This window comes from Meleagris gallopavo, chromosome 28, assembly GCF_905368555.1.
Source record: "Meleagris gallopavo chromosome 28, MGAL_WU_HG_1.1, whole genome shotgun sequence".
Classification (NCBI taxonomy): domain Eukaryota; kingdom Metazoa; phylum Chordata; class Aves; order Galliformes; family Phasianidae; genus Meleagris; species Meleagris gallopavo.
Window position 1 is genome coordinate 3,747,870 of NC_139431.1, and position 25,126 is coordinate 3,772,995.

The window sequence follows — 25,126 nt, forward strand, 5'->3', positions numbered from 1 at the left end:
CGGAGGGCGGGAAGGTGGCGGTTTCTCAGAGGTGCGGTTGCGATGTGGCGGTGCAGCGTGAGCTGGTGAATTCCCGGCCCATAAATAAACTTTATTTATTTACACAGCATTTGTCACACATCATAAAATACTTCCTAGATTAAATACGCCGTTCCCGAATTTGGATATGGCTCTCAGAGTTCCCGCGTTGTAAAAATATTAAATATAAACAGTTGTCAGTTGTGGGCGCTGGGATCGCTGTGTGGGTTTTTGTATAGTGAGGGCTGCAGGGTCCGCAGTCCTGCAGTATGTTTGTTAACCAAAAAATAGTTAAAATACTCTGATTCAGATGAGGAAAAAAAAAAAGTTAAATGTGAGGGAAAGTATACAGTTTGAGATATTAATTCCCTTTCAGTTTAAATGATGGGAACACAGAAGGAAACACAGCGACACGGTGCCTGCAGGTCCCAGCTCCTTGTGGTGGTTCGGTCCCCTCCTTGGGCCTCTGTACCATTCAGCAGTGCTCACTGGAATCACTCACAGTTCACAGTGTTTTCTTTCAGAAAGCTCAAATCTATTGTTCTGAAGTAAACATCCCAAAAATTGATCGCTCATTAGGATAAAATATCTGTTCTTGGGCTTGATGTCCATCCTGTGGTGATTTAACTGAAAGTGCTCAGCTGCTGGTAGTTACACGTGCTTCTGTACTTCAGAACTTCAGTTGAAGAACGTGCAAGTAGTGCCTCATTTGCAAATATCATGCAACACGTTTTGTGTGTTCATGTTGATGGAAACCTTACTGAAATGAGCACTCCTGGCATATCAGAAGGTATTCACACCTCTGTGACACCAAATCTACGAGGTTTACCTAAATGTTCCATGCTGGTGGTGGATTTCTTGATCCTTTTGGTTTTGAAAATCGACTTGCAAAGCCTAGGAAAAAAAAATAAAATACAACAAATGTAGCATCTTAAAATACTGACTGTAATTTCCTAAAGTAATGGGGTTTTTCAAAACGCTTGCAATTTAAATTCTCCCAGAATTTAAGATGTCGTTTATTTGAAGCAACAGCCTGTATTCAGCTGGTGCAAAAACTACAAATACAGTCCGACACTGTATTTACCAACAAATCCTCTCACTATAACATAAATACATACCAAAATTAAAGAAAGAGCTCAGATGATTTGAAGGTGCAGATTCTGATGGTTTTGTCAGTGAAGATGGACTACAGACGCCTGGAAACACAAAATTGTACTGACACAGTTAGTGATCATCGTAACCCCCTGAAGAACTGGATTTTCACAGCCCTACAGGAGAGCACACTGCCACACATACATCTGCAGTCCACACAAAGTACTTTCTGCGTTACCACTGCTCAAATACTGCACATTTTTTAAGACGTTATTCTGTAGAGTTATAGAATCACAGAATGGCCCAGGTTGGAAGGGACCTCAAGGATCATCAAGCTCCAACCCCCTGCCACATGCAGGGCTGCTAACCTCCACATTGCCCAGGGCCCCATCCAACCTGGCCTTGAACACCTCCAGGGATGGACGGGGCATCCACAGCCTCTCTGGGCAGCTGTTCCAGCACCTCACCACTCTCATAGGAAAGAACTTCCCCCTGATACCCAACCTAATCTTCCTTCCTTCAACTTCAAACCATTTCCCCTTGTCCTGCTGTTATCTACCCTTGTAAATGGTTGAATTATTTGCTCATAGAAGGGAGTGAATGCGCTACTGCAGTGCAGTCTGTTGGAAAAACGTTTGCTCAACAGTGCTTTGAACAGTTTTTAGCAGCCCTATTTTCAAGATAAGTTTAGATCAAAGGGAACTTCGTGAGAAAATCCTCATTTATGCTCCAGATAGATCAGGCAGAATCCAGAATGGGGCTCAGGTCAATCGCATTCCCCACAGTTCCACTCTCTGCCATGTTGAGAGCATTTGATAGAATGATAAAATCATTGAGGTTATTCTGAATGACTTACTTTTTCTCACATTTTTGAATATTTTCAAACTCTGCAAAAAGAAAAAAAAAAGGTTTGTTTAAAAAAAAGAAATGTAGCAAGTTTACAGTTTTCCTCAAATGCTTTTCTGCTCAACCATAACATCCCAAAGTACAATTTCTTATGAGGATAATTAACTGGAGCCATGGTGATAGCAGAATCCGTCCTACATGGGAATTCACAGTCCACTCAAGCAATTTTTTTCCAGGAGAACTGGTGCTTAGTAATGCTGAGACAGAGCCATTCATACAGCCGTGAATGTGTGGCTCTGTTCCTTTTGTACACAGGTTGTGTCTACAATTCTACAACGCAGCATTATTACTAGACTTGTTTCCTTGCTCTAAATTGAGGAGTGCTCTCAAAGCATGCTATTTTTAGGGTTAGAAGTTGGAAAGCAACAGTAGCTGTTGCTAGAAAATCCTTTTCTCACCATCTCCTTTACCTATAGCTCTTGTGCAGGTGCTTTTGGTTTGTTTGTTTGTTTACCTTGCTTCTCCTGAAGCATTTCACAGGCTCTTTTGATGATGTTTCAGAAGCTCCATTACTGAAGTCCCAAGAACTAGCTGTAGAACTTCCAGGAAGCTGCAGACCTGGGAACATACAGCAGAACATTTTCTGTGGTCATTCATGAATCCTCTCCCTTCTTTTCTCAGTGCTTCATTGCTGCTTTTTGATTTCTCTAATGCAGCAGCTGCAGAAATTCCCAACAGGGAATTGCTGCCTTTATATCTGCTTACCTCTCCTACAGTTAAGTCCATTGGTAATATTTTGAACAAATGGACCACTGTTATTACAGGTTTAGATGTAAGTATGAATCTCAGTAAAATGCTGGGAAAACAAGTCATCACTTACTTTCTCCATCAGCGAGAACGAACGACTCCGGGGTTCTTTCAGGAAGTGGGGGAGGAGAGCTGGAGCGATCCCGGTTTGTCTCTGAGAAAACAAAGGCAGGAGGTTTGTGTATCTGCTTTGAAAATGCATATATCTGTTCACTACGACTGCAGAACTCCAACCTGTATATCTCCATTGTGTCAAAGGAAACACCTAACATGCAGTAAGAGGATGTGACAACCCTTAGCCTGAGGAGGCTGCAAGGAACATCATCATGAAATACACCCAGTGATGCAGGGGCTGATAAGGAAATACAAAACTACGAGTTCATTTGGCTGGAGAACTGTTTAGATCTATTTTACTGCAGAAAATTTCTGTTAGACAGAGCACTGATCCTAGTGACATTTACTAAATCTGGCATAATTTAAAGCAGGTTCTATTAAAAACAGACCTTATACCCAATGATTGTTACTCCAGCATAAAACTTTTACCTGAGTGTGGGCTCCGAAGCTTCAAACTCTGGAAATGAAAAACAAGGATAGTATATAAGGAAATTGACACAGTGATAGTGCTGGAGAAGAGATAAAACTGCACTTATTTACCTTACTTGGTCTCAGTCTCATTGAGTCGTTAAACGTCACTGAGGGAGACACACTACTCTGCTCCAAAGAGGTTCTAGTATTTTCATGTCTAGCTGGAAGCTGAACATCTGAGGTGGCCAGGGGAAGTTCTCCTGGAAACAACCACAAGGTGACACTTCTCATCCCAGGCAGGCAGAGCAAAGGCACTGCTCTGATCCCCCAGAAGCTGAGAAGGGCCCTCAGAGCAGATGTCAGTCACTGCACTGCTAAATGCACCTACCTGATTCACTGGCCACAATAAAGGACTCAGGAGTTCGCTCTGGCAGGGGTGGAGGATCGTCGTCATCTGTCTGGGGCAGGATGTCTAATGGAGGAAATGTGGGCAGGTTACTGCATGGCGTGCACAGAACTGCAGATCTGTGCAGAGGCTGCTCCACCCAGCTGACCACCAGAGATTATAGCAAACCTCTCTGAGCTATACCTAAAATCCAAATAGTACTCAGCTCCTCTCACCTGCTGCTGGATATGTGCCCCAGGTGCCCTCCCAGCAGCACTGACAAAGAGCTCTGTGGCACAGGGGAATATGACTGCATGTCCCCTCACACACAGTCCCTCAGTGCACAGCACCACTGCTGCTTGACTGCACTGCAGCTCCTTTAACTTCCCCAGCGCCTCTGGCATCTGAATAGTGAGAAGACTTGTGCACCAAATCCTGATGTAAGGTGGGATGAAACCTTGTGAGGCCCTCCCCAGGCACTGCCAGATGCTGAAGGACTGCTCTCATCACCCTCAGCACTTACTCAGTGAGGATGTCCTCCCAGTGCTTGGCTGGGCAGCATGGTGGGATGCAGGCCGGAGCGGTGGGGAGGTGGGCACCGTGCAAGATGGGCCCAGAGCATCCTGCCCAACAGATGGCTCTGGGGATGGCAGCTCTTCTGGGGAGAGTGAAGAGAAGTAGGGGTCTTCTGCTGAACAACAGTAAGGGTAAGGACATTGCCTGCAGTTCCTGTGGCCAGGGGGACCGTCTGCTATTTGGCTTGAGTGGTTCAGCTCAGCAGGGGAAAATACGTCCTGCTCCTTCACCTGGAAGCCTGAACAACAGGCATTTGGTGACTGAGAATTCCAAGCGGGCTTTGCATTCCCTCCATCACAAGCCCAGACTTCTCTTTGCTGTGCCAGCACAAAAGGTATCGATGTGGTCCGTGCCAGAGGTACTTTGCCATGGGCCCCTTTCCTGCCTGTTCCCTGCAGCCCCAGGTCCAGCAGCAGCTGCTCAGAGGACCTGCTGCTGAACTGCAAACTGCGGTGCTTCTGAAGGGCTTCTCCTGCACCCCACATCTTGACAGCAGCTGCGTGTCTGGTGCCGCTAACATTCAGAGTGCCGACAGAGACCGCTGGTCTGATGGAAGGGCCTCTGTCCCCAGAGCTGCCCTGTGCTGCTGTGGCAGACAGGGATGTCAGTGGTGCTTCATTTTGTACCAATGGAGGAAGGTGTTGGTGCACATCGTGGTCCTCTCGTCCCGAGCTGCAACAAAGCATGGCAGCATGATGTCAGAGCACTCAGGAATCTGTTAGCCTATTAACAAGGCCCCAGAGCATTGCTTGTAAGGGCAGACCTGTCCTCTGGGAGCACAGAGCCCGTCTGGTTCAGCATGGTGTAACAGGGAAACTCTGTTTGGCCACCATTAAATGTTGAACACAGGAGGACCCTGTATGCAGCTAAAGCAATCTTAGTGGTGTATTCCAACCTTGATAATTCTATGATTCCACAAAATATGCACGAAAAGTGCATCTTCCTGAAATAATAGGGGTAATAGAAAATACGAGGGACACTTGGGTGGTGACCTTACCAGGTTAGCAAACTACTCAGAGAATAAATATCTTCTGCAGGGCTCAGTAGTGGCTTGGGTACAGGATGCTTTGTTAGAACCTGATGAAAGAAAGCAAGAGAGTGAAGAAAAAGAATGCAAAGAGCACAGACATGCAATTTCAGGAGACAGAATTTCTGCCCACTACTTTTAATGATTAATGGAGTTTGGGAATGACAAACACCAGAATGAAAACACCAATTTGGCACTGAATACTGAGGACAGATCAATCTGAACAGCTTTTCCTGTCCGCACCTTTCTGAGAGGAGAGTGCCAAGGGCCAGACAATGATCCAGCTGTGTCAAACACCTGCAAAATTGCCCGAGCTCTGCTTGAGACCCTCAGCGCCATTCAGCCATGCTGTGCAGGTGCTGATTTCATTTGTGATGCTTTGGCATGTGACTGTTACCTGTGCTCTGTGAGGTGCTTTCAGAGGGCACTGAGCTTCGGGCAGGTGGGAGCTTTGGCCAACATCTCCAAAGCCACAGTCAGACTTGCACCATTCTCTGCATTTGGTGTCAATCTAGTCCTGCATCTCCTTTGCTTACTGACTATCCACTACACATGCAGAAGGCACTTTCCAGCTATTCTCTCACTCGGCTCTGGTGAATACTATGGGAAAATTGAGGTGTGAATTCCATCACGAGATCCTGATCCACATGCTTTAGACAGCACCTTTGGCAATATAAGCTAACTTTTCAGTCTCTACTTAAGCGTGGCAATTCTTAACTTCTTCATTTCTACAAGATTGCAAACAGCTACAGAGTCAAGGTAACGCTCGTGCCTGCGTTACCAGACAGAGAATAAGGAGAAGCTGTTGGTGTTTGTTCTGTTCCTGTTTACATCACTTCATGCCAGGAGCTTGTTCTCCTTCAGAGGTTCGTGAGATTTGAAATACTTTGACATGGCTCTTCACAAGATGAAATGGCAGGTAAGGAACCAGGGGCCGCATAAGCGCCTCAATAGATTGGAGGCTTGTGTTGCAATGTAATTATGAATAAATAGGGCAAAATGTGACTTCTTCCATTCTGCAGTAGGAATCAAGATTAAACCTGGTGTGCCTCAGGCTGCAAGAGGCTGTGCATTTGTCCTGGTGACTTTTACCTGTGAAGAAGCAGAATCTTCCTGGGCATCCAGTGCTTCAATCTGCCTTTTGAAGAGCTCAATGACAGCATTGTAAACCAGCTTGTACTGCTCCTGCATTCAACAAATAAAAGAGATGTGAAAGCCAGCACCTGCAGTACGTGTCACCTATGGTCACCTATCACCCAAATCAAACATCATCCCCTGTGAGAAGCTGCCACTTTGTGGTCTGGTGGCAGGACAAGTTCTCAGAAGAAGTAGAAGCTGCAGTTTCCACAGGGTTGAGACCAAAGCATTTGTTGTTTTTTTTTTTTGTCAGCTGCGCCCAGCGCTGTTCTGCACTGAGCTTCCTCTTCAATCGGCCTCAGTTGAGAAGAGTTTCCACTTTATTTCCTGGATGGTCACTTGTTTCATAGCATATGCGTTCAAAAAATGGCTCTGCAAGCACTAAACTATCCCAGCTGTCTACAGAGAAGTGGTCAGAAATTCATTTCTGCAAAATCATTCTTCTGCTAAAAAAAGAGACCTTACAGAACAACTGCACACCCCGTTCCCAGCCCTACAGCCATTCTATGCTTCCTTGCTGTGAGCCCTCCAGGGTGGTATCGACGTTTCAGTTCTGTGTATACCAGTATACTGGTAGACGGAATTTCCTGGGCATACCTTGGTCTGCACTATTGAAGGCCTTTGTGTGCGCATCTCCTGGATCAGACTGAATATACTGAAGTTCACTGGAACAATCTTGCAAGAAAGAGAAATTATTAAAACTTTAAAACGGGAGCAGGTCTGATACTGAAGTGTGGAGAGACAAATACAGACAGTAAACTTGTACTGAAGATTGAAGGCCAGTGCCAAGCCAGACCCTGGAAGCTGAAGTCCAAGCCAAGAGCAGCGGTAGCAGGAAGGTCTCCAACCTGCCTGCACAGCTGCACTGCAGTGCTGCTGTTTGCAACAGGCTGCAGAGGGAGTGCAGAAACAACAACGGGCAGCACATGGGTGGTGAGTACACGTGGTGGGGATGACACCTACCCCATCCTTCAGCAGCTTCCAGGTGTAGTCAATGGCACAAACAACTCCCGTTCTCCCACAGCCAGCACTGCAACGAGAGTCACAGAAGGGTAGCAGAGCTACCAGAGCTAGCAGAGATCAGAGATGAGCAGGCTATATTCTCCAACAAGGGTATTAAGAAAAGCTTACAGCCTTGCATCCCACCCCACAGACAGCACAGCCCACAGCCCTGCACAGACTGCACCACCCATCCCTGTGGGGAAGCCAGGGAGGCACCGGGCACACCCTGCCCTGCGCACACTCACCTGCAGTGGATGCAGATGGGGATGCTGTCATCTGGCTGGTAGCAGCGAACCTCGCCAATGAGCTCCAGAATGGGGTCAATGGAAGAGGGAATGTCGTGGTCAGGCCAGTTCTGGTAGTGGAATTGGTGGATGGTGCGCGCTGCCTGCGGGAGGAGAGAACAGCTGGCAGGACACCGAGGTGGCCATCAGCACAGTGAGGCGAGCTGGCGTGCTGCAGCCGTCTCTACTTCTGTGCTACATTGACAAGTAGAGGCTGCAAGTTGGAAGTGCAATTTGTAGCTGTTCTTGCTACAAAGGACACCTTCCCACCTTATGGGATTCTCCATACTGCCTTTTAGCCTGGCTTACCCATGATCTAATTTGTTACAACTGTCAAGCAGTTTCAGAAATTAAAGTTTGAGTTAATTATTTTTTTAGTTTCATAGTTCCTTCAGCTTCTGCTGAATCTAAACCAGCACGCTCAGGAGCACAGAACTTTCTGCAAAGTGCAATGTATTTTAATATTATTTCTACAATTAAGCCACCCACGATGCTTTTCCTGCCTTGACTTTCCTACTTACTTCATTCAGGGTCAGTTTTAAAGTCCTGATCACGTATTCATTTTTCTTTTCTTCAGCTTCCTGCAGAACAATAATTAGAGTCACATTTTCTGCAGATGGCAGCAGTTTGCAGTGCACGTGCTGTGATGTGGTGTGAAGGTGCCTTACTCACACAGGTGATGGAAAAGGGTCCACACTGCAGGGAGGGGTCGCCCATCTCTGCCCAGTACCGCTCACATTTTTTCTGTTGCAAGAAGCAGATGTCTGGTTAATCATTGCTGCCCACCCGAAGCACCTCCCATCTCTTTGCCCAGCAGGTGCAGCAGGCTGTGCTGTTGCTGCTGCTGCTGACCAACCTCTGCCCACCCCATGGCTGGAGTCCTCAGGCAGGAGCTAGGCTTGTTTCCCTGCCAACAAGGCTGGTTACGTTACTGGAGATGGTTTGGGGATTTGCCACAGGAGACTCAAGGAACCGTTTGTATCAAATGGAAACTTGCTGTCCCCAATGAGATTTAATAAAGATCTGCATCTCCCCACCTTGTTCTGGCTCCGCTGCAACATAACCAACTCAGTATGTTACTCACCTTTCCCATTTCAAACTCCATGCAAGCCATGACCACGATCTGCAGAAAGAAGGTTTGTTAGAAGAGGTTTTTTTTTTATCCAGGCAGAGAAATCAGTCTCGTTGTCTGGGGCTGCTCATTAGCCGCAAAGGAGGTATTTGGAATGCCACCTTGTGTCAGACAAAGCAAACTCAGGACACCACCCACAGCTCCAGACCTTCCCAGCACAGAGCTGGATGCAGCAGGAGGGCAGCAGGAGCAGCAACATCCCAGCTCACAGGAAGGACACGGGTCACACAGAACACCTGAGTGCTGCCCTGGTGCTACCACTGTCTCTTCAGTCAGAAAGGACTTCTAGCTGCTTTACAGATTACTTTTAATAAAATAAAGCAAACAAACGTGAATCTGCATCTTACCAGGACTTCATACTCCCAAATCATCCTCCAAAAGTCAGTGACAGTGGTGGGGAGAGGACCTTGGGTTGCAATGTATGCTCTCGGCCCATAGACTCCCTGTTTAAATTGGACATGAAGATAAGTTTGCATAGCTCACCAACAGAAATAAAAATCATCTCCCTTTCTGAATCCTACTTCTACCCTATGAGGTCAAAAAGGGGGGTTTCTATACAGTTACACTGTAGGCACCTAAATTAAATGAAGCAATCAGAAGCCAAGCTGTGAAGATGTCCCAGAGGCAGAGCCAGAGCCAGGAGGCTGGGCTGGAGGCAACATCTGTCCCAGCACCCACAGCTGCTGGAGGAGCCTGCAGTGACTTGCCTGCTGCTCACTGCAGAGCTTAGCAGAGCTGCTCAGCTTCCGGCCATCAGCACCCTGGTTTGGGCAGGCCAGCCTGGCCACAGGCAGTTTTGTGCCGTCCCCCAGCCTGGCAGGAAGCGGGGGCTGCAAGCCACAAGTTTCTAACCCAGTAGGTGTGTGGCCCTGGGCCTGGTGCCTCTGTGCTGCTTCTGAAGGGCTCGCCGTGCAGAACCTGCACATCTTTTGACCTCACTGCGCAGCATGGCAGCTACCGACCGCATCGTCTGCTTGTAGCCGCAGCTACAGGACCTGCTCCTCCTGGCATGAGGTGGCTGGGGAGCTCCAGCAGCCTGCAGACACGTTTACACTGTAGAGCACCACGAAAGAAGCAATACCTTGATGAAGTTGGCATTGATGTAATGAGAATCTATATCTGATGTGATTAGGGATAGCTCCACTCTGCTGTGGTCATCTGCAGGCACAAAAGCAGGAGAAGTAGCAGCAATGTTAATGTTTCCCATGGCAATGAGCCCCTCCGGCTTTAGCACAGCACAGAAGGGAAGGCTGAACAGTAACATTTGCAATTTCCAACCTACAGGGCAAGATGTCTTTGTATCTGTTCTTCTTGATGTTCTCTGGGCACTCAGCTGTCGTTGTAGGGTAGATCTTATCCGATCTATATTTTGTTGACTGCCTTTTCAGCTTCTGTGGTAAAAGAATGGAACAAGTTACAGCAAATGCGCTACGTACAACACTACTAGATAGCATGTGTGAAGGTCTCTGGGGGTCGGGCTCACCACCACAAAGCAAAATTTACACCATTAGTTCTTTTCAGAGAGGCTTCTCTCGAAGTACTCAGACCAAGAATAGAAGCAGAAGCCACCTATGAGACCCAGAGTGGAAAATATGTATGAGGCCATGGGAGGTGGGGGCATGTGGGCTTCTGAAGGGAGGGGATGCATTCATACAGCACGTAAAGCATCACCCTCACAAGTGAGTGTAGTATTAAAAGCATCTAGAGTAACAATATGAAACTACCTCCAACAAATGACATCAGAAAAGACAGATGAAGTAATCGACTCTTCTCGCTTTGGTAAAAACGCTCTTATTTGCAGCTGCGAACAGCAGTGCACAAGAAATTAAAGGAGCACAAGAAATCAGAGTGAAGCAGTTGTATACAGTGATGAGAGAGAAAGGAGGAGAAGGATTCCTAGGAGAGGCTCTCAGAGATGTGAATCTCTGATCTCTTTCACTGCCAGTATAAAGCTTATACACTCCTGGAGAGTTCGAGCATATTTTCGCTGATTGAGTGTAGAATTTAATTTCCTTGATATCAGCCTGGAAATAACACACACCGTTCATTGCCATTGACTTTGAAAGCACCATTCTTGCTGTATTCTTTCTTGCCATCAAGGGATGACTGTGATTTAAAAGAAAAGGCCATTTCTGTAATTGGTATCTCTGCAGTCTGATACTCTGAAGGCCCTTCCAAGCACGTGGAGCAATGCCTTTAGAGAACTCCTCTCCAACATCATCACTGGGGTCCACAGAAGCAGATTTACAAAAAATCCTCAGCAATCTGTGCCTTTGTGAAAGAATGATGCAAAAGGGGTGAAGAGCAGCAGGGAAGGACCGCTGACACACCTGAGCTGTGAGGTGATGGAGCATCTCGTGCCTTGCACACACTTCACGGTCACCCACGTGAGTTTTAGCAGGAAGTGGAAACAATGGTTCAGCTTCACTGCTCACAGGAAAAACATACTGGTCCCAGGGTCACCAAGCCAAAATAGCTCTGTGGTCAAATGGGTGGAGGAGGTGGCTGTGTTGTGCTGCTGGGGTGTGTTGGAGCACTTGGAGGGTCCAGAGGAGGCTACAAAGACAATCAGGGGGCTGCAGCACCTCCCTGCAAAGACAGGCTGAGGGAGCTGGGCTTGTTCAGCCTGGAGAAAAGAAGGCTGCGGGGTGACCTCATTGCAGCCTTCAGTACCTAAAGGGAGCCTACAGACAGGAGGGGAGTCAGCTCTTGGAAAGGGGAGATAACAGCAGGACAAGGGGAAATGGTTGGAAGTTAAGGCAGGGAAGATTGAGGTTGGATGTCAGGGGGAAGTTCTTTCCTATGAGAGCGGTGAGGTGGTGGAACAGCTGCCCAGAGAGGCTGTGGATGCCCCGTCCATCCCTGGAGGTGTTCAAGGCCAGGTTGGATGGGGCCCTGGGCAGCCTGGGCTGGTATGAAATGTGGAGGTTGGTGGCCCTGCGTGTGGCAGGGGGTTGGAGCTTCGTGATCCTCGAGGTTCCTTCCAACCCGGGCCATTCTGTGATTCTGTGAGGCAACGTGCTCCAATGGCAGCACATGGGCAGGAATGGCAGTAGGGGCCCAAAGCTTCAGGCACTGACCTGGGGGTTCAACATGCAACCTTCCCCCACCTCCTTCCAGCAATGCCCCACCCTCCCCGTTTGGATACCAACGAATACAGCCACTCAGCACTGGGGCTGGTCCTTATGGCTCCAAATTTATTTCTGCTTTATTTCTGTCCCTGCATGAACTGACTTAGGACTGCTGGAAAATGACTGCATATGAGAAAGCAGGTGGGAGCAGTAGGACTGTACAAACAGAAAACAGAGACTCAAACAGAAAAGCTCTGTCATTTCCAGCAATATGACCACAATATGTTCTTGTTCACACAGAGAGGGGTGGCAGCAGCACCAACATTTATCCCAAGTTTGGAACACAGTTCATTCCAATTATCTGTGCTTGCAAAAGTGGCCAACAGCTCAGGCCATTCAGGGAAGATTTCTCCCCAGTCCCAGAGGAAATGCAGCCCTGACCTCTCCTGCATGCTGCTGCCATCAGAACACAGGCTGCATCGGCTGCTGGAACCACACACACCAGGCTCACCACCCCTGCTGCCTCGCAGCCCTGCCCCAGCCCAGCAAGGGGGAAAATCCAGCAGCCTGTGACAGTGCTTTGTTCCATGGAACAACCGACTGTTACTGCAGGCTCAGATTAATCACTTCCCTCCAACCCAGACAGCTGGAAGTAGAGCACTAAGCTTTTCCCAAGTGTTTGAAGTCAAGATTTCACTGGTGCATCAGAGCAGGGCTGGATCTCACGGGTTTGATGAGCAGCCCCCAGGCTTGCTGCCTGGCACAGCCCTTGGGGGAGAAGTAGGGGTCAGTGTTTATCCTGGTATTTGTCTGAGACATCTCAGGCCTTACAGATGCATTAGTTTAGCCCTTCCCTATGTCTTCTGAATCTGGGCAGTGCTTGGAGCAGCCCAGACCCTCCCACTGACCCACCAGCAGCCATCACCAGCCTTCAGCACTGGGACTGTGCATTGCCATCTGAGGCTCAACCAAACAACCACAGGGCTGGCAGAGAGCTAGCAGACCTGGATACTGCATAGATTTTCATCAGCCAGATACTGCAGAACACTGGGGAAGACAAGAGCCATCAGCAATTTCTGCTAGTTTTTCCTTTAAGAAATAAGAAATTTGTTTCCAGGAGGAGGCAGGAGCACGAGCAGATATTGAGGCACATGCACTCATTCCAGATGAATGCCTGAGCCCTTCCATGTAACGCAGTGCTGGAGGCTGCAGAAGCAGTCAGCACAGCCCTCCTGCCTTGGCCAGGGTGCCATACATCCACGGACACAACCAACCTCAGGTCCACACAGCACCTATCTGAACGCTCATGTCCTGTTCTGCAGGGGGTACGACTGAGGGGCTTCTAGTGGGACAAAAAAAGCAAAGAACTGTCTCAGGTAGCAACTAGAGCTTCCCAACACGAGCACACATCAGAGATGCAGCCTATTGCAGCAGAGAAGAGGCAGTGAGTGGCACTGCCACTGTTCCTCAGATGTCCCCATTGTAGCAACGGGGCAAACCGAAACTGTATCCTGACAAGTGAATTCGCTCAGTAGAAAACAGGAAGCACTTGGTAAATTATTTTAAAAAACAAACAGTTTCACTTTGAATGCAAACCATTAAATTACTCTTCTGCCTTTGCATTCTTTTTACTCTAGTTAGCTCCCACATCTCTTTTTGCTTTAAAATGCATTGAAAATCTTACTGTCACATGCAAAGTTTCATCTGACCGAGCAGATCTCTTTTAAATAAATTCAAACACAGAACTGTGCCTTAAAGCAAACTTACCAAAAACTCATCTGCAAATGCTTCTTGGTTGAGCTTCTTGCTTTGGGCTCTTTCCAGGTTCTGCAGCAGGATTTCCCTTTGGTCCATGCTGGAAAAGATGGAGCAAGGCTGGCCTGCCGAGAGCAGGAGCGAACATGTCAAGTGCAAGTCACAGCGGAAAGCACCAGCTCTCAGAGCACTCACTGCAGGCTGTGGTTTACTGACTTCATCATCAGCCTTAAAGGAAATTAGTGCGTAACAGATACCGTGGCCAAACAACAAAACAAAACACAGCTCTGGGCCCTAGTGCCTCCATTTAGAACCACGCGTGCTCGTGGCTGCGTGACAAAGAGGGTCAGGAGCTGGGGGCCAGAGTTGGGTACCCCACACCTGGGTACCCCACACCTGGGTGCTCCGACTGCTGAGAGCCTCCTGGAGCCTCGTGAACACACAACAGTATGGGATCCTTGTTGGGACACTTGTCCAAGTCATGGCATCCCAAGCCCACTTTCATGGCCACATTTATAAGAAATGCAAGAAGAAAAACAAATAACAGTGAAAATTTATTCCTTTTTATTTGTAGTGATACAGAATTTCTTTACACATTATGGTTCTTCTAGCAATCTCCTGAAGAAACATAAAAGCAATTGTCCCAGTTAAATCAATGAAAATCCTAGCTTCACATTCTGGAAGATGGTGTAGCCCTCTCTCAGTTGTCCAACTTCTCCTGGAAACAAACAAACAAAAAAACAACCCGTGTGTGCATTTTAGAGGAAAGATTTCGATTTCAGGTGGGTCTGAAGTTGTTGGCAGAACAGGAAAGATGCAGGAAGGCAAGACAAGCTTTGCATCTTCCACTGCGACCTCTCCCAGCCTGATTGCATTGTTCCACTGATAAAACACACCAGATGGTGTCCATAGAGCTACATTAGCAGGAAAGTGCTTTTTGTATGAATAATCCCCAGTACTTTCATTCCAAACTAATGCAAGAAAGCTTAGCTCCCAAGGCACTGTGATAAGGAATCAAATCCTGACGCAGAGAAGCAGATGGGAAGTTTGGTGCTGACTTCAGTAGATCTTCACCAAGGTATTGTGCAAAGCTGTTTGCACTGCTACTTGCAGTGTTAGCTGATGAGTGGGTTTGAGAGCGGACGCCAGGCAGAACAGCACATTGGGAAGCTCAGAGAAACAAAGGAAGGGAGCCAGCAATGCCCAGGCACACAGGACCACAAACCTCACATGCTTACCCATCCTCCACGGGTCTCAATGTAGTTTTTCACTTGAGCATTTTCATTAATCGCTTTTATGAGGTGACCAGGATTGACATTAGCAGCTCCTTTCTTAAGAATATACATCATCAGTTTCACAGAAATAGAGAGAAAAGCTCTCTCGTAGACCAGCTCAGGGTTCTGGTCACTCCACCTTTTGCAGAGAGACTCCACAGCAGCCCCAAATTTCTCCATCTGCAATCACCAAGAGGGCAGTTTGAGTTTCTTCTTTTTAAAAGATAGTGTAATAAGCAAGTCTTGGCTCTAAATCAACATCCAGTTAAATTCTTGTATTTATTTACTGTATTCACAACTAAAGCAGCCGTCCCCCACAGCTTCCTGGTGGTACCCACACAGCACAGGATGCCCAAGGCAGGGCTCTCTCCTTACTATGGTACAAATGAGAGCAGTGAGAAGCATGTCTGAAGACCTAGGAAGGACAGCTTTAACCAGAGCTGCAGAGAACCTTAAACTAGAACTACAAGCAGAACACGCACCAAAACTGTGCTGGCTCTGACTTCTGGGCAAGCTGAAGCCCTGCTCCCTGGAGCAAACCGTCTCCTCTCTTCAGTCTTTCTCTTACACAGAGCATTTGCCCCCTCGCCAGCCCTAAACTGCATCTGATCTCCTGCAATGACAGGTCAGTCTGCAGTGCCAGGTCCTTGGAATCAGCTCCTTTGGAAGAGACGAGAAGAGTTGTGAGAGGTCACTGACGTGGATAAAGGCAAAGAACTGAGCAGGTCCTGCTGGCAGGCTGCTGGCTGCCACGTCCTTTTCCCTCAGGCATCTCTGACTCCTACAGCACAAGGTGCACTCCTCCCTAGGCTTTTGCTGTCCTCCAATACAAGAAGAGCTGCAAGCTGGACTACAAACAAAGAGCAGCCCAGGGCCAGGTGGGATGAGGTATCCTTTACCTTCCCCATGAGTACTTCATGAAGAGCCTGTGAGGAAACCCTTTCAAAATCCATGTTGCACTGATCGCCGATCTGCCGCAGGCGACTGGCAATAATAACCGGGTCAAAACCACTTGGTTGCTCTTCTTCAGACTGCACAGGCCCTGAAACAAGGAAAGGAGAGAGCAGGCTGAGGGGTTGAGGTGTAATACATGACAAGGCAGAGAGGAGAGGAAGAAGAGCCACAGTGATCCAAACTTGGGAAGGTTTTCAAAGGCACACTTCACAGATTTCAGGTACATAAAAGCATTAAAACTTCTCAGCTCAACTACTTAAAGTGGGGTTATTGCTTTTTTTTTTTTTTCTTTTTCCTCTGTTAAAGTATTTTCCATAAAAGTATGCCGAGATAAAAAGGATTTGGTTTTTTTTTTTTCTGAATGTTCAGCCTGAAGGAGATACCCACCACCGAGAACTTCAGCAGAAGTATTTCCAAGCTCCACAAAGCCATAAGGAACTGAAAACAGGACCTTTCAACAGAGTAACACGCACCCTGATCTCCTGCAGCACATCCTGCCCTGCTGCCCTCGCCTCAGCCCAGGCTGGAGCTGCAGGCCCTCAGGGACATCCCACGCCTGGGTGCAACCCACCTGCCCCAGGGGAAGGAAACCAGGCAGAGACTGATGGGGACTTTTGCCCCCAGTTCCACCAAGGCAGGCTGCAGCATGGTCTCTGTGGCCTCTGCCCCACTCTAACTTATCCCCCAGCACGGACACAACTCGGAGCTCATCACAAGATAAAAAACCCCAACACCTGGCACCAAGCTGCACCTCCTGCCTTTACATCCCTCCAGCATCCTCAGCAAGAAGGATCTGCACTGAACTGCAGGCCTCACCTCCTGAGTCTGTCTGCAGGCATCGGAAATCGGCTTCATCTTCATTTAGGAGATCATCAAATAAGGCTTCCACAACACACGCTGTCTGTTCCTCAAAAGTCCTCATGGCAGCTTTCTCACCCCAAGCTGCTGGCAGACAGGAATGCCTCCCAGCTCTCGGGCTGAGCAGTGCCTCTCAAGCTTCCTTTTCCCAGAGCAGTGCCAGCCCGTCCTTCCGGGAACGGCATGGCTGCAGGCCCCTCCTGAGGACCGCACAGACAACCTTTGCCCTCAACCGTGATTGCTCAAACTACAGGTGTGGTTTAGTTTCAAAATAAGGCGTTGCCATGGAGATAAAATTAATTAGAGATTACGTGCAGCCAAGGATCATCGTTGACTCATGCATTTAGCAGGAAAGGTACCTGGACAGAAGGGTAGAATCTTGAAGTCCTATTCCAGATCAACACACGATGCAGTGCAGCTACAGCTGAGTGAAGGGTTGTTTGCCAGCAAGCCATCAAGGTGAGGCTTGGTGAGTAAAAACTGCATCAAATGAGTGCTGCAAAGGACTCCCCCAAATGCATGTGTTGTATTCCTGTACTTAAAGAGACTGGAAACTTGAAAATGGTATAGGAAACCTACCAGAGTCAACTTCCTTTATCTCCATTTCACTTCACTCCTAGATAGTTTGGCTATTACAATAACTTGGCACGCGAGACTAAAATAAATTATTGCACAACTTCTTTTTAAGAGAAGTGGAGAGAAAAAATTCTGTGTAAAATGAGGGCGGGATCTGCTGTGATGACCACGTGAATCCATCCTGCAGAGCTCAGGCAGGAGTCCTGTGAACAAACACTTCAGAAAGCAGCCAGGAACAATTCACTTCTTTATTAGGAAAATCAGAAATGAAATCTAAAACTTGTCATTTAACAGGGACAGCAGCATACCAGTGAAGTGCATTCAGAGATACAATACAGTCATTTGGAGAAATTAAGCATTGCAAGATAATTTAGAGAATAGGGTTAACAAAGCCATGCCTTGCCCTGCACAATAGGCCCCACTACAGTAACCTGCGTACTTTAAGCCAGAGAATTTCCCTTTGGTTTTCCATTATACAGAACACTCAATGGAGTGGAACACATAGCAGAGCTGGATCATTTCCTGTTTCTCTCTGTGCCCTGGCCAAAAGCTACTGTAGTGGGAAGAGTGAGAGCTGGGGCTGACCAGGTGCAACTTCCTGTCCTTCCTCATGAGAAGGATGCAATGGTTTTTGAATTAAATTACAATTCTCACAAAAAAAAAGAATAACAAAAAAACCCCCGTCCAAAACACTGCCCTGAATTTTGCTCACTTCTGGTTCCATCAGTCACACTGGTGTCTTGTGACAATCACGGCAGGTGCCAGCATTTCTGACTCAGATCAGCAGCAGCAGGCTTGCACACATTTATTATCCTGTCCTTTCCCCAGCCCAGGGGAGGAGGAGGATGCCCTTTACCCTATTCTGCTCACCAGCCTCAGTAGCTCAGCACCAGCAGCACTGAGCTGCAGCTGTAGCTCTCCTATGCCCAACACTGCTCAGGGAAGGGCTGACAACACTTCTACAGTTCAGAAGTACAAAACCTGCATCAAGAATGGCAAACTGAAGCCAGAGGAGAAAACTCTTCCTATGACCTGAGCAATCACCCCACAAGGAGCAGAGACCCATCAGGATCTGAGCCCAGCAACTGCCTCCACAGCAGTCCTGAACACAGACATGAAGGCCTGCAGTGCCTCAGGTTTTGCCTCACTCTGCTTCACTGCAACCTGCATCTCCGAATCTTCTGCCTCAAGCAATAGCTCTGTCAGGAAGAGGCATCCACTGTCATCCTGAGCAATGAAATAAGCTTTCCATGGCTGGACACCAGCTTTGCTCATAGCAATGGTCCGGATGTGGACGACATGAAGAGCAGTCTGAATAGTATCTGGATGAACTGTTCCAACCCAGGGCAGAGACTGTTGACAGCCAACATCCAGGGTCAGCCAGGTCTTCTCAAACTGTTCTGCAGTCAGGGCGACATCAGGAATTAAGGTAAGGCTGCCTGTATCAGGATGAACCTTGAGGACTTCTTTACTCCCTTCAGAAATCAGTGACTCTGAAATCAAAGCATAAACAAATGAGATGCAGTTTTTATTCCCCCATTACCAGTTTCACACAGAACATCCCAGGGGGCCATCAGATGAAGGCTGGAACTACAGCACCCTTAGCAGCAGCCTCCCTGGGCTTATGGGATGGTGATCAACCAGGCGTCGCACAAGATATTAAGAACACTAAAGAGTGATCTCAAAGCACTGTGGTCTTTTTCCAAAGGAACTCATGTGAGAATGTCTACTGACAAGAGGAAACTGTGAAGGCGATGCTGGTTACCTGTGCCTCTGTTCCCAGAGTCTGTACAAGGAGAAAAAGCATAACAGGGCTCCCCTGGCTGGTGAGCAGTGACAAGTGCCCAACGTGCTTTGCCATAAATAGGTGCGAGGGTGTTGAACTCAGATGCCCACGTATTCACAGGTTGTTCTGTTTGGTCCTCCAGGAGCCCCAGGGAAGGGTCTGACTTGGGGCTGCACAGAACCCGTTTCACTTCATCCACACCGGACTGTAAGAGGCGATAGTAGAACAGCCCACGGTCTCGTACTGACATATCTTTCTCCTCCTCTGCAAGTCAGAGTAACAGATTGTAGAGAATTTGAGTTTTCAGATTTTCCCCAGATTTCATGACCCCTAAATATTAAAGATACATTCCCAGGGATACAGCGTAAGCCTGTTACACTCACCAATCAGGGACAAGGCGCAGCCTAATGCATAAAACTACACTGCCACCCTAGATGGTCCCCTCATTGCAAGGATGCTGACACCGCATCAGTGCACCGGGGGCACATCAAAAACAGGTCCCCAAAAGCCTGTACTGCTGCTGCAATGAAGCAGAATGCTGAAAGAGGAAACCCACCTATGCAGTGATAGAGCAGCCTCCCTAGCATGTCCTGGCACTCGGCAGGACGAGACAGGAAAAGTCGCACCAACGCTGTCAGGAGCTCCATCTTCACTGCTGGAAACACCTCTGTTTTCACATTCTCCACCAAGTCCTCTAACACATAGGGAGCGTTTGGTACTTTCTCACCATGTGCACCAAGGAGCCAGATCAGTGCTTGCTTGCCCTGAAGGCACCAAAAAAGAGCATATTCTGTTTAACAGGATAGCTATATTAACAGTGTTGACATGAAATCAAGAAACACAGGAGAAGAAATCTAAAGCCACCTTACCTCACTGTCCTGGATGATGTCCTCACAGCCAGGCAGTGCCTGACACACTGCATCTGTGCACTGGGGACAGAGCCAAACCAGGTCCCGAAAAGCCTGTACTACAGCTGCAATGAAACAAAATTCTCAGCATTCCCCAAGAATTATAAAACCATTCGGCAAAATAAGTAAAAATAAAACATAAATGAAAAAAAAGGAGTCAAAAGACTTTGCAAAGTTTTAGCTAGGGAGGTCATGACTATGATTCAAGACACTCTCCTTCAAAAACCCAATATGCTGCCCCTGTCAGAGCACAGTTACGCCAAGTCTAAAATAAAGTACTAAAACTTCACATTGTTCCTCTTGCTTCTGGAAACTAATCTCCATTTTGGACATTCCCCAGCCTTTAGAGACTGATTCATGATGTGTCAGGCACACAAGGTTAGAATAACAAATTGAAAAACTAATACCAATTCAAAATGCATCACATGAACTTTAGCCCAAAATTTTAAAGGCTCTGTTGCACCCTTACAGAAACTCCAGCAACTACTAATGCCCAATTCAAGAGCTGACTGTAAGCATGTGACTTTGAAAGCTCAAAGCAAGAGCATTACAAAGAGGGCAGAAATAGCTAAGGGAAGTTAGATCTGAGGACAGCAGAAGAAAAAGGCAGAAGTCTGGGTTGAGATGAATCCGACTGTTATATGAGGAAAAGAAATCAGGAAGATTTAAAAGACAGAAACTAGGATTACCAGTCAGAAAGAACTCAAAATGAGACCTATGAACCATCACGGCACAAAGAGTTAATAAAATGCCTCTGCCTTCATCCCCTGGAGTCAACAAAAGGCCAGAAAAGAGCCTCCATGTTATATCAGACCAGGAATGCAACCATGACCATCTCCAAGGAAGGAAAACCTACGATGTCCGGTCACATTCCACATCCCCACACAACCAGGGAGACTTCTACCTGGAGACACCAAGTAAATTAAATGTTCAGGTGCCTCCTAGAGCCTCAAGTTTTAGGACCACAAGCTTCAGCAAGGCCACTTCCTGGAGCTGAAGCCATGTAAACAACGTGAAGATGATTACCTGACGTGATGTGCTCCTGCTGAAGCCCCAAGAGCTCTGTCAGAATCCCCACGCACTGTTCTGTGTATGTCCTAGCAATACTGCCTGCAGAGACAACAAAAAGGATACAAGTCAACCACGAGCCCACCTATTCATCACAAACTCATTTTAAAGAAACAGCTGTCTTCTCTCTTTTTTGATTATTTTCTGACAGATGAGCATATAATCTCACATAAGGCAGACATTCCTTTTTCTGAAGCCATACCTCTGAGAAAGTCTGCACTTTTCTTAAACGCAGCAATGAGAAAAGCATTTTAGCATCCCTGGCTTTCTCCTAAAGAATGTTATAAAAACTTATATATTTTCAAGGTTGAAAAAATAAAACCAAACTGCACCAAATCACCTGAACTCTGCCTCCACCACAACTCAAACAACAAGCAAGTATTAAAGCAGCTCATCCACCCGCTACAGTTTCATTAAGACTCAACACTATCAGGCTCATTTAAGGTGAAATTATTTAATTCAATCTTCCCACTCATTTGTTTATTTGGAGGATCTCCTCAGAATTTTGACATCTGAAAAAGATTCAAGGCATTATATGCAGCCTGAAACAGCTCAGCACCGGGATTTCTGGATGAACCAGCATCCTTGTGTTTTACAAACACACACAAAACATCCCTGGGGAGCAGGATTGACCTGGGGCTCCAGCACAGATCAGTTATTTGGAATGCATCCATATATACTTCAGCAGACAAAAGCTGACCTTAAGACTGAGGGCTGCAGCTGCTTCTGAAGCAAGGCAGAGCTCTCACCTATGGCAGAGATCGCCCCCTGGGCCAGCTCCACTGATATATCAGTGCAATAGCCCTTCAGCTCTTCCAGCACTTGTTGCACATTTTCATCATTCACCAGCTCACACAACACTTCCATCTTCTGGCACTTGATGTAATGGGGTTCTGAATACGAGCAGAAGAACTTTTTGTAGTGGCTGCTAAAATGGCCGGGAAGACTCCCAAGGATCTGACGCACGTGGCACAGCGCAGTGAAGCAAAGCTCCCTACTCTCTGAGGTGCAGGCAGCCAGCAGTGGCCCCTTCACCCTCACCAAAACATCTGCCTGCACGTGTGGGTACTCCCTGGCCAGCACGAGGAAGAGCTTGGTGGCTGCCATCACAACGCTGGGGCTGCTGCTTTTCAGATATCCATCCAGCAAATTGAGAATGTTGAACAGCTCCTCCTCACTGCGGGGTCTGTAGCGCAGAAGGAAGGCAAGCACCTCGCTTTGCCCCCACTGATCCAGATCAGCCATCCTGCCAAGAAAATAAACACCGTTTGCAGGAGTCAGGAAGTGCATAAGGATCTGTGCTGTGCAGAGTGCAGACCACAGCCCTTACGTTGCTACAGTCTCCACTTCTATCAAATACTGTGTGTTTTTTTGTGATACAATTCCATCTAAAAAGGACCAATGTACATATTATAGGCTTAACTCAGTAATTCACATGCACTTTTGCTGACATAAAGCTTAGAGAGACAGAGAAACACTGACAAGATCCCTGGGCACAGCAGCACCTTGCTTTTCCAGATCATTTTGCTATACATAGGGAAAAAATGTATCTTCAGATGATATATATGTCACATATCTTACAACTGACTGGGAGAAACATACCAGAACATCCTTGTACCACAAATACATCATGTGCAGTGCCATGATTTTAAAGGATAATCGCATTAACTTACAACTCCCAGCAAAGCAGCAGCTGAAACAGACTCTCTGGAAAAGCTGGGCACTGAGATTTCTCTTAAGACCTTAGCAAAAAAGTGACTGATTTGCTTTTAGGATGGGCACCTTCACCTTTAGGATATCTGACATTTCCAGTTCTGATGGGAGCCCAGAAGCATTCACTGCTATCTGTACAAAATGCAACAGACAGCACCAGGCTTCCAGTGCCATCCCTGATATGGAAGAAGACAAACCTGTTGAGGAGATGATGGGCAATGGGTTTGTTGATGACAACCCCTCCCTCTTTCTTCAAGATCTCTTCCAAAGCCCTCAGACAGTTCACCACCACGATAGGGTCCTGGTCACGAAGCAGGCTGTACAACTCATTCACCAGTGCACCATCTGCAAAGAAGCAAAGGTGCTGCACCAATATTCCCACTCTACAGCAGCCTTTGGCACAGCCACGTGGAAGGACGTGTGATGGGACAGCGTGATGCCGGCCCTTCGCTCCCCACCATGCTCAGCCCTGGGCTGTTTCCCTCCTCCTGCCCACGACCTCGAAGCAGCCCAGGGAGCCCAGGACAGCCCAAACCAACCTGCCACATCCCTCCATGCTCAGTGACAGCACAGTGCCTGCCTGCTCACCCACTTCGGTGTCTCCTTGCAGCCTGTGCACCTTGGCACAGCCCAGCACCGCAATCCTGCGCACGTAGGAGGCTCTGTCCCGCAGGCCGTTCAGGAGAGGCTGCTGCACATATTCCTGCATGCCGGGCAACCTGTGGGCAGCAGAGAGGGGTCACATAGAATCACAGAATGGCCCAGGTTGGAAGGGACCTCAAGGATCATGAAGCTCCAACCCTCTGCCACACGCAGGGCCACCAACCTCCACATTTCATACCACACCAGGCTGCCCAGGGCCCCATCCAACCTGGCCTTGAACACCTCCAGGGATGGATGGGGCATCCACAGCCTCTCTGGGCAGCTGTTCCACCACCTCACCACTCTCATAGGAAAGAACTTCCCCCTGACATCCAACCTCAATCTGCTCTCCCTCAACTTCAAACCATTTCCCCTTGTCCTGCTGTTATCTCCCCTTTCCAAGACCTGATTCCCCTCCTGTCTGTAGGCTCCCTTTAGGTACTGAAGGCTGCACTGAGGTCACCCCGCAGCCTTCTTTTCTCCAGGCTGAACAAGCCCAGCTCCCTCAGCCTGTCTTTGCAGGGAGGTGCTGCAGCCCCCTGATCATCTTTGTGGCTCCTCTGGACCCTTTCCAACAGCTCCTTGTCTTTCTTGTACTGGGGGCTCCAGGCCTGGACACAGCACTGCAGGTGGGGCCTCACAAGAGCAGAGCAGAGGGGGACGATCACCTCCCTGTCCCTGCTGGCCACCCCTCTGCTGATGGAGCCCAGGATCCCATTTGCTTTCCGAGCTGTAATCACACACTGCTGGCTGATGTTCAGCTTTTCATCCACCAGGACCCCCAGGTCCTTCTCTGCAGGGCTGTTCTCAAGGGCTGCTCCTTCAGTCTGTACAAATGCCTGGGATTCCTCCGGCCCAAGTGCCAAACCTTGCACTTTGCTGTGTTGAACCTCATTAGGCTCACCCAGGCCCATCTTTTGAGTTTGCTGAGGCCCCTCGAACGGCATCCCTTCCTTCCGCCGTGTCAACGGCACCCCTCAGCCTGGTGTTGCCGAGGCTGCGCCCTCCATCATCCGTGCCATTGATAAAGATGCTGAAGAGCACCAAGACAGACCGCTGGGGGACGCCGCTCACGGGGTCACTGGGGGCCCTTCTTCAGAGCGAGGCTGGGTGCTGCTGGGGCAGGAGATACGGGACAAGGGCAGAGACGACAGAGGAGAGCTCGGATCCCCGCACCCACCTGAGGTCGCAGAGTCCTCGCAGCGCCAGGCCGCGCACGGCAGGGCTGGGATCGGCGCAGTCCCGTCGCAGCGTGTTGACGGCCAGCAGCGCCAGGCGGGGCATGCGCGGGGCGTGCGCGCACACGTACAGCTGCACCAACTTCTTCTGCACCACGTCGGCCGCCGCGCCCGCCTTCACCATCTCCGCAAACAACCCCGACACGTCCGCGCCCTGCGTCATGAGCCTGCGGCAGACACGGCGCGGCCGTCAGCTGACCGCGGCCCTCGGCTGACCCCCTCCCGCCCTCCCTCCCGCCGCCCCGTACCGGATGACGCGCAGCACGGCGGCGCGGTACCGCAGCGGCTCCGCCTGCACGTGCGGGTTGCTCAGCGCGCGCCGCAAATCGCGCAGCGCCTCCTCGCCGCCCAGGTACGGCATGACCGCACGGCTCCCGCTCCGCTCCGCGCCGCGCCGCACCGCGCATGCGCTGCGCCGCCCCTCCCCTCCCCTCCCGCGCGTGCGCGGCATC

General features: G+C 48.6%; 3 protein-coding genes across 4 annotated transcripts; all 3 read right to left on the reverse strand.

The window, feature by feature from the left end:
• Positions 1-70: 70 nt before the first annotated feature.
• Positions 71-13,835, reverse strand: PTPN22 (protein tyrosine phosphatase non-receptor type 22). The gene is made up of 21 exons (XM_019623202.2): positions 13,670-13,835; positions 10,114-10,222; positions 9,913-9,989; positions 9,179-9,274; positions 8,784-8,822; positions 8,372-8,443; positions 8,221-8,280; positions 7,661-7,803; positions 7,377-7,443; positions 7,011-7,088; positions 6,369-6,461; positions 5,247-5,326; positions 4,197-4,921; positions 3,677-3,760; positions 3,418-3,548; positions 3,307-3,334; positions 2,837-2,917; positions 2,471-2,574; positions 1,967-1,997; positions 1,137-1,214; positions 71-912 (listed from the first exon to the last, which is right to left on the reverse strand). Exons 1-21 carry the CDS (start codon positions 13,754-13,756, stop codon positions 848-850), a joined length of 2,328 nt encoding a protein of 775 aa, XP_019478747.2. The 5' UTR covers positions 13,757-13,835; the 3' UTR covers positions 71-847.
• Positions 13,836-14,198: 363 nt separating this feature from the next.
• BCL2L15 (BCL2 like 15) lies at positions 14,199-16,947 on the reverse strand. The gene is made up of 4 exons (XM_010724135.4): positions 16,702-16,947; positions 15,831-15,973; positions 14,896-15,111; positions 14,199-14,375 (listed from the first exon to the last, which is right to left on the reverse strand). The coding sequence occupies exons 1-4, from the start codon at positions 16,805-16,807 to the stop codon at positions 14,358-14,360; spliced, it is 483 nt and encodes a 160-aa protein (XP_010722437.1). The 5' UTR covers positions 16,808-16,947; the 3' UTR covers positions 14,199-14,357.
• Positions 16,948-17,553: 606 nt separating this feature from the next.
• On the reverse strand, positions 17,554-25,110 carry AP4B1 (adaptor related protein complex 4 subunit beta 1). 2 transcript variants are annotated; one of them, XM_085210686.1, is made up of 10 exons: positions 24,923-25,110; positions 24,617-24,841; positions 23,383-23,513; positions 22,992-23,139; positions 21,831-22,327; positions 21,040-21,123; positions 19,975-20,078; positions 19,662-19,869; positions 19,085-19,369; positions 17,554-18,812 (listed from the first exon to the last, which is right to left on the reverse strand). In XM_085210686.1, the coding sequence occupies exons 1-10, from the start codon at positions 25,033-25,035 to the stop codon at positions 18,385-18,387; spliced, it is 2,223 nt and encodes a 740-aa protein (XP_085066812.1). In that variant the 5' UTR covers positions 25,036-25,110; the 3' UTR covers positions 17,554-18,384. The 2 variants fall into 2 exon arrangements, with proteins under 2 accessions (XP_085066812.1, XP_085066813.1); XM_085210687.1 differs by lacking the exon at positions 19,085-19,369.
• Between the last annotated feature and the right edge of the window lie 16 nt (positions 25,111-25,126).